At 43.3% G+C, this 8,311-nt stretch overlaps 1 protein-coding gene across 1 annotated transcript in view; it reads right to left on the reverse strand.

Moving 5' to 3' along the window:
* LOC116397473 (F-box-like/WD repeat-containing protein TBL1XR1) overlaps window positions 1-8,311 on the reverse strand; it is a 39,205-nt gene that overhangs the window by 7,182 nt on the left and 23,712 nt on the right. The window contains exons 3-8 of the mRNA XM_031872910.1: window positions 4,810-4,911; window positions 2,978-3,123; window positions 2,671-2,896; window positions 2,281-2,413; window positions 1,738-1,879; window positions 946-1,009 (exon numbers count right to left, since the gene is read on the reverse strand). Coding sequence (XP_031728770.1) covers window positions 946-1,009; window positions 1,738-1,879; window positions 2,281-2,413; window positions 2,671-2,896; window positions 2,978-3,123; window positions 4,810-4,867 — 769 coding nt within the window. The 5' untranslated portion in view covers window positions 4,868-4,911. The remainder of the gene's footprint in view (window positions 1-945; window positions 1,010-1,737; window positions 1,880-2,280; window positions 2,414-2,670; window positions 2,897-2,977; window positions 3,124-4,809; window positions 4,912-8,311) is intronic.

Raw genomic sequence — 8,311 nt, forward strand, 5'->3', positions numbered from 1 at the left:
ACACACACACACACACACACACACACACACACACACACACACACACACGGAAATCTGTAAGTATCACATTTGGAATAATAACAACAAGCCTCTGACCTTTTACAATTATATATTAAAATAATTGTCCACTTTCGTCTTTATAACTACCAAATAATGAGTCATTCTTTAGAGGTTTAACGCTTTAAATGTGAGTTTCTTTACATATTACCATTGTTGTTATGGTGAAGGAAAAACACAAATATGGAATTATTTTCTGTACACTAAATGCTACATTTGTTTTTTTTCTGGAATATGCCAATGGAACATTGACTTTGAAGCATTGCCTCAAACAATGCAGCGCTCCATAACACAGCACCAGTAACCTGAGTGGAAACCAGGATGAAGGCATAAAGGAGTCCACATCACAGCTGTGAAGCCTCATACAATAACAATGCCTGGTTTTATGCTGGAATGGCTGCAAGTGTCTGTATTTTGGATACACCGTTTATTTTAATTAAACTTATTTTTTTAAGAGTTAAATACCACCCTAGCCAAAATTCATATGCATTAAAACAGCCAAAAATGATGGCAAAAGGGGAACATTAAACATTCTGAACGGCCCCTATTGATGCACAAGGGACCTAAATAACACAAAATGGGTCAACACACAGCTGGACATATTTAAGCCTGCCTCTAGGGGGCAGCATTGTTCAGATTAATGAAACCATGTGACACACAGGTCGTAGTACATGACAACAACACCACAGAACAATCATTGATAGAGTTTCCACAGCAACACTTATGTTCATTCCCTAATGCTTGCTAATATACAAATATATGTATACAAGTACACTTTTATAATGTACAAGAACTCTTGATATTAAATGTTGGCCTTAATCTACAATATTGCTTTGATTTCCTAATAAACAATACAGTCTCATGTTAAACGATTTAAAGACATCTCACCATCCTTCGTCCATATTCTGGCAAAGCCGTCATAAGAGCCTGTTGCTAACAGCGTGCCCTCGCTCTGCCAAACCGGAGAGAGAGAGAGAGAGAGAGAGAGAGAGAGAGAGACAGACAGAGAGAGAGAGAGAGAGAGTCAGAGTGGCTCAGAGAGTGAGTGGTTCAACATGTAAAAAAAAAAGCCCGTTTGGACACCTGTACAGACGCATGTTGTCTTTTGCAGAATTTGCAACATGGAGTCCAGGCTGAACGAATATTTCCTGGGACTCAGCTGGGATTAGAAGAGAGGCCTGTGTGCTTTCCATCAGCATGGACGCTCTCCAGGAATTCTCTTGCCTCTGCCTCTTGGCTCAGGTTTACAATCCATTGGCTGAACTAAAGGAAAATGTCTCTCTGATGATCCCCCACTGTTAGACATCATCAACGGTGCTCTGGGAGTTTCTCTGTGATGAGGCATTTGTTGCGATTTGCCTCTCTGGTGCACACAGGACCGTAAATGCAGTACGTTAAGTACATTAAGTACAAAGCAATGTTCTGTTTTTGCTCTCTATGCACGTCTGTCAAGTGTTCACATGTTTGAAATAATAAGCATTAGCAACCAAAGTATATTTCTGAAGATGTTCAAAATGATAACGTTTTGAAAGATAACCGTACTTTTTCGCTGTGAAGGAGCCCTTGGACAGAGATTTCTACCATTCGTACACATCTGAGCTGGTCCCTTGTTTGAAATGAATGCCTCCACGCAGACGGACTAACGTGTTAGGTGATGTGCAGGTGTGTCGGTGTGCTTACATTCCAGTCCAGCGAGGTGACGTCTTTGTTGCTGGGGACGTCCTGCCCCCCCTCTCGTATGCAGTGTCTCAGGACCAGCTGTGTGGAGCAGCTCGTACTGTTTTCACTCAGGTTCCAGATACGAGCTGTCGAATCCCCGGACCTGAGACAAACACGTTCAGACATGAGCCATGTTTCCTCTTTGAAATGGTCTTAAAAAGTTTGTCAATCTGTTTTTTATCAATACCATCTACAGTTTAACTGATGTTTCAAGTGACATATTTCAGCCCAATCAAACTGCAGACATTATACTGCGGCTGGTCATAGGTTGAAGTAAATCTTACAATATCAATAACAAATATTTGTTTCTATATGTATAACATTATGGCAATGTGTGCACCATCACATGTAAAAAAATGTAACTAATGTTTCATGCAGTGAACCATATTCAACAAGGCTTCGAGTCCGGCAGGGGACATCTTGTTTCATTTCTCCATCTTGTTTCCTATCATCTCTCTATTCTGAGTGTCCGAGGATAACGGTAGGAAATGAAAGGTGACCAACCCTGATGCCAGCAGATCGCTGACTGGGTTCCAGGCACAGATGAAGACCTCCGACTCGTGGCCCCTCAAGACCATGGCCTTGTTCTGGGGGATCTCCACGTCTCCGTCCACCTCCATCAGGTCTGCGTGGTTGTCTGCGCGTAGAGTTTGGTGGGTGAGACAGGATATCAAGATATTGAATTGCAATTCTTTACCTCTGTGTGAGCGAACATATGCAATATAAAGATAAACTTCATTACTAAAATGTACATTCCATGACAAAAACAACCATCTTAACTCTAGTTTTACTTTAGAACTCCATTTTTTATCCAACTACTCTTGCCAAGATCAAAAATAATATGTCCTGACCATCAGGTGCATGTCCTCGTCTATCTGTATACGTATTACTCACTAGCTAAGGCATGGGCTCCGTTCTCCTCCCCGTTGGCAGTATTCTCTCCGTTCTTGGCGTTGCCGGCGATGCTGCCTCCGGTGGCCGATGTCTGTGCCGAAGCGGCGGCCTGCTGCTGGGCCATTTTGTCCCGGTAGGCCTGCTGCCTCGTCTGAACGACGTCCGGCATCACAGCGTCAATCAGAGACAGAGACTCAATGGGCCGCCCGTCAAATAATGTGCCGTCCTGTAGCGTGGGAGGAATAACCAGTTAGAGAGGAGAGGTGGAGGGGAGGGCAGAGGATCCATCAGATTGTTTGTGTCCCACCTCATTGATGCTGACTTCAGCCTCGACGTACTGCAGGCCCTTCTGGATGATGCTGATGAGGGCAGCAGGGGGAACCAGAGCACCATTGATGTTGGACTGGCTGATGTGACTCTCTATACCGAAGGTAAACGCTGAGTGGGAGAACCCTGGAGAGACAAAGAGCAGGAGGAAGGGGGCAGGAGAGGAGAGGAGATTTTTATTGGAAGGCAACGACATATGTATATATCACAGCAAATAATACTTCCCTCTTGATTTATTTAAGAACTACATTTTAAAGCCATCTTATTCCTTCCACATCACTGCTGTTATTCTGTCCTCGTGTATGTTGTCGAGGTTATAAAAGAGATCGCTTGCACTGCGACCTCTGGCTACAACTGCCCACCAGCATTATTTACACATATTTGAATTGAATGCATAAAACATCAGACTTTGTACTGGTTACTATGCAGTAAAATGCTTTAATACCCGTGGTGCCATTAATGTGATGCAACAATTAAAATGTTTTCGGTAAACAAACACGGCCTCTATGTGGAACTCCAATTTCCCCCCAACTGCCCCAGCTGAGCTTTTGTGTTTCAATGAAAGAACAACACAACCGTGACAGGACTTTCTGATTTGCATGAGCCACCTGTGCCTTAAACAAAAATATATGAAGCAATAAATATGATACAAGTCATAGGAAGGTGAGTTTCAGACCGCACAACTTTCATTGATTCCCACGTGTAACCAGTAGCAGCTGAACGGAGCCTTCTGGCTGCTCCTCTGCAGTGATATGGGGGTTTGGTTTACACTGCTCACCGCAGTTGGATAAAGGTTACTGTCAAACACAAAGGCCAGGAAAGTCTGGGTATATCTGGAGACTCATTTTAACTCTGTAAGTTTTTAGTCCGTCTGAAAAAAGCCCCGCTACTCATCCAACAAATCCCAAGTTTACTCCCAATGTGCCACGGTCAGTACTGTGCACGGGAGCTTCATGTAAAGCATGCGAGGGTGAGAGTGACTCTTCGTGCAGCCTTCAGCACTCTTCTCAGGGTAAATAAATCCAGTCTATTAACCGTCTATGATTGATTAAGTAGTGGACAGACAGGCCCCTCAATCACCACCCCTCAATCACCACACACACACACACACACACACACACACACACACCTGTTTATAAGCCTGTTCAGTCGCGTTTACGGCATCACTTTCTCCCGACAACTTCTCCTCCAGAGTGTGCCTGTCAGCAAACACGCTGACCCGCACTGATTGTGATGTTTTTACACTTCAACATAACGAGCAGCAGCAGAGACGGTCATTTCTCTCTGTCGTCATGGAGGTGTCCAATGTGCAAATGTAAAACCAACTGAAGTAAAACAAATAGATTTTGTTGTTGCTTTAAATTGCATCAAACCTATTGTAAACTATGGAAATGGGATTTCGTTTTTTATCAAAGTATAAATCAAGGAATCTTCATTCGTTCTGATTCACAATTTTCGGGTGTGTCTAAAAAACTTTGAATCACTTTTATCGATTAAAAAGACAAATCGCTAATCATGACTTTGGTGACGCTTTTGGCAAATTTAGTTTTCCGTAGGTCAGACTTGCAGTGCAGCGTTATTGACTCAAATGCTTATGGTTTGGACCTTCAATCATTTAAAATGATGTGCAACTTTGTGTCCATATTAAACCAAAAGACAACATTTAGAAATAGAGAAAAACATAATGACAATGGATGTAAAAATCAGATCAATAGGGAAGCAAAAGACTAATAAAAGGTAATAAAAGTGTAGTATTTTAAGATGAAAAAAAAATGCAGTATTGATAGCAATAATAAGGACTTGGGAGGATACCTGACTCCTGTAGGTATCTGTAGACCAGGAAGTTGACCTCATCACTGCTAATGCTCATCTTTACTTCTGTTACACCATGAGGTCAGCACGCACACACCTAGCCTGGAAAACACAGAGAGAGAGAGATTCATTAACACTACTGCTCAATGCACATCATACATGAATGAATCATTTATGCATCGTTTGCTGGAACATCGCCCGGCAAGGCACAGTGTCGGCGAACCAAATACATGCGAGCACACATTCCTGGTAGATGACTTTGTAATGTGAATGCTTCACTTCTACCTCACGATTGTCAGAACAAAAGAGAAAGCTCCAGCTACAACTGTAGCGAACTGAGATCCAATCACAATGCAAGCAGAGTCGAGATAACAACAAAGTACTTCCAGGTGCAGATGTCATCCGCTAGTTTCACCACATTAGTTTCAACGAGGACCCGGTGAACAGTAAAATGTGTCATTCAACTTTAATACAACTCTTTACAGCCTCAACTTAAGGCTGTTTGATTACGACTCAAACGCAAATGCAGAGGCCGATGATGAATGATTTACGGTAGCTTATGGTTAGCTGCTGTATTTCCTCATAGTAGCGGTCGTGTTGACTGGAACTACAACATGTGGATGAACTCCCGTGTGTACTAAGTGCTCGCTACTTCTCAGGAGGTGCAGTAATGTATGGATCAGCTGTGCTTCTTAAGTGTTAACAAATAGCCTTCTCCCCATGCGGCCTCTCCTCCACCTAATTACTTCTATATCATTTAACAAGGTACCAATCCACTACACATGATCAACTAAAAAACACGAGGGGGGGGGAATTCTAACATATCCTGTGGTTTGACTTTTACAGTTTGTGCATCCGAGCACATGTCAGGGGTTCATGACTCAACATTGATTTTGTCTGCGGTTTTCATGAACTAAAAAGGAAACCACTACTTTAAAAAGTCAGTGAGAGCCGATCCCAAACAAGGGCCGGCTCACAGCACATGTCCCCGGAGGATAATCAGCGATGTGATGCCTCGAGCCAAGTGTCTGCACCCCCCCTCTCCCAGGGAGAGCAGACTTTCTGTGCATTTAATGGCAGTTAAGTGGATGAAACACTCTCGTGGGTACAGTGAGCGCTACGTTACAGTCTATTTCCCAGGATGCTAGATTTTCAGTCTGGCACAGAAAAACATTTAGCGTGACCCTGTGACCTTAACATTTGCAGAATGTCACAAGGGGGGGGAAGTAGTCCGGATCAGACTGCTCTTCTGACCAACTAACATGATCTACAAAATGTAGATTTCACACAGTGATGCCATTATGTTATATACTTTCCACAGGTAGTTAGAGGAGAAGATGAGATTCATCGTCAAAGCTACAGTTTACTTTATTAAGAAATAACCTCTAAACTGTCAAACCATCAGGTTCCTCCACCTCCTTAATGCCTCTGCAAGATTCCAGCGTGCCCGAAGAAAAACAACCAATCAGAGTCAAGGACTCTCTCAATCACTGCTCGTAAACCCTGATCAAACTGTCAAACTAGGCCCACTGTTTAGCTGTAAAACGATAAAGTGGTGGCTGGTTCTGGCTCGACTCTTTTCAACATGGCAGGTGGGTCACAAACTTTCTCATTGCAATAAAAAGTTTTATTAAAGTTACTAACAGTGGCTTTAATTATAAACTGAAGGGAAACAGAATATATTGTTGAAAGTAAGGGAGGGCCAATGTGTCCACTCCTAACAACTTTTGCTATTCCTGCGAAATGAACCTACAACAACAACAACGACGACGACAACAACAGCAGCAGACTCCACACTCGAGCCAGTTGCATCACCTTCGCAAGAGAATAAGGCTGCCATGGCTGAGCTGTTTGGGGATCTGTCCCTGACTCAAGAGACAGCAGAAGAAGAGGCGATGATGTTCCCTAGCATGTTGGCGCAGCGACACTTATCGGTGCCCGGACCCTCCTTCTGGAGAGAGGGGATTGTGTTTTCCATAGAGACCAACTGTCAGCAAGCAGGTCGTTCTGAGGGGTCAGATATACAGCAAGCTGACAAAATAATGCAGATCATCTGAGATGAGGGTTACAAACACTGCTACATAAGTAGCTCAACGCTAACCGGCGGCATTGTGTGATGTTGAAATGAGCCATTACTACCACCCTGTGAAACACTGTGCTCTAAAGCTATTATTAAATCGTAAGCAGCTGACGGGCTGCTTTTGCTTTTAAGTTACAAGCAACAGTTCCATGCTGCAAATACTGCAGCTCCGTACTAAGCATGCAGTGTTTAGGATAGGAATGTACAGTATGACAGCCACTGCTGGAAATTACATTTACAACAACTCCACTTCAAATCTAAACACACTGGCTACATCGCCATTATGCCACACATGGAGTAAAGTCAATCTACAACATCCTCGCATTTGACCTAATTATTGACAAGTTGCTCCAGAGATACGTTTCTTGCAGACTTGGATCTAAAGCAGCATTATACACAGCACAATTATATTATTAGAGCTGATTTACACAAAACAAACCTCTACACTCTATAATATTGCTCTTACTATTACTGTAAGTGAGGGGAAACCAAGCTCTCATTCTCCTTGACCCCCCCCTATCTATTCAGGATGCCAGTTAACCAACTCAAAGCTGGATAAGATCGATATCGATACAATGTGCTGTAGCTTATAACAGGCATAAATCACTCAATACATTTACAATAGCGTACTGTAATTTAAAGCAACCGCATTCACATTACACTGACATGACACCCCTAAGCCCATTGATTTACACCGTGTCTGCACAGCATAGCAGAAGCAGCAGCATCAGTCAGATGCACAGTTTTGAGTGTGCATTGTGATCTTTCAACGGGTCTTTTTTTTTATTCTACAACTGGGAGGTGCCAAAATTGTTGTTCATTTGTATTCTACACAGTGGGTTTTAATATCTTGCCTTCTTAAAGCAAGCAAACAGTGAAATAGAGTGAGGACGTTTCCATGTTATTGACTGCTGCCTTGTCCAGTCAGAGCCTCAAACACAGAAAACTGCACAAAGGAATCGTCTCATGACCAAATTTGATTTACTCTAGATAATCTAGACAATGCATCTCATTTCATGGTCTATGGTAATCTGAACTGAGTATTGGCTGAAGTGGATGCAGGAATTTATTTGATTCAAACAGCAGCAGCTTTGATCAATCCACCTAAAACAAGATGGGAGGCTGAGTATAGAGGAGAGTCGCCTGCTGTTGTGTTTGGTTTGAAATGAAAACCTGCAGACTGTTGAGTCACAGATCACTGAGACCCTCCGCTCAAATCCCATCTGACAGCAGCATTGCCTGGGGAGGACCACTGGTTTGTAAACACAACGCTGCAGTTCCCTCCACCACCATCCCACTGCAGTGGCGCTGTGGAGCCACAATCTGCAGCAAGGCTCCTCTGTGTTGACAGTGTGGGTGAACGGGGGGGGGGGGGGGGGCGTTGTGTTTACAAACCTCTTGTCCTCCCCAGGCCCCCTGTTG

Source organism: Anarrhichthys ocellatus, unplaced genomic scaffold (assembly GCF_004355925.1).
Source record: "Anarrhichthys ocellatus isolate YVR2014 unplaced genomic scaffold, GSC_Weel_1.0 scaffold67, whole genome shotgun sequence".
NCBI lineage: Eukaryota > Metazoa > Chordata > Actinopteri > Perciformes > Anarhichadidae > Anarrhichthys > Anarrhichthys ocellatus.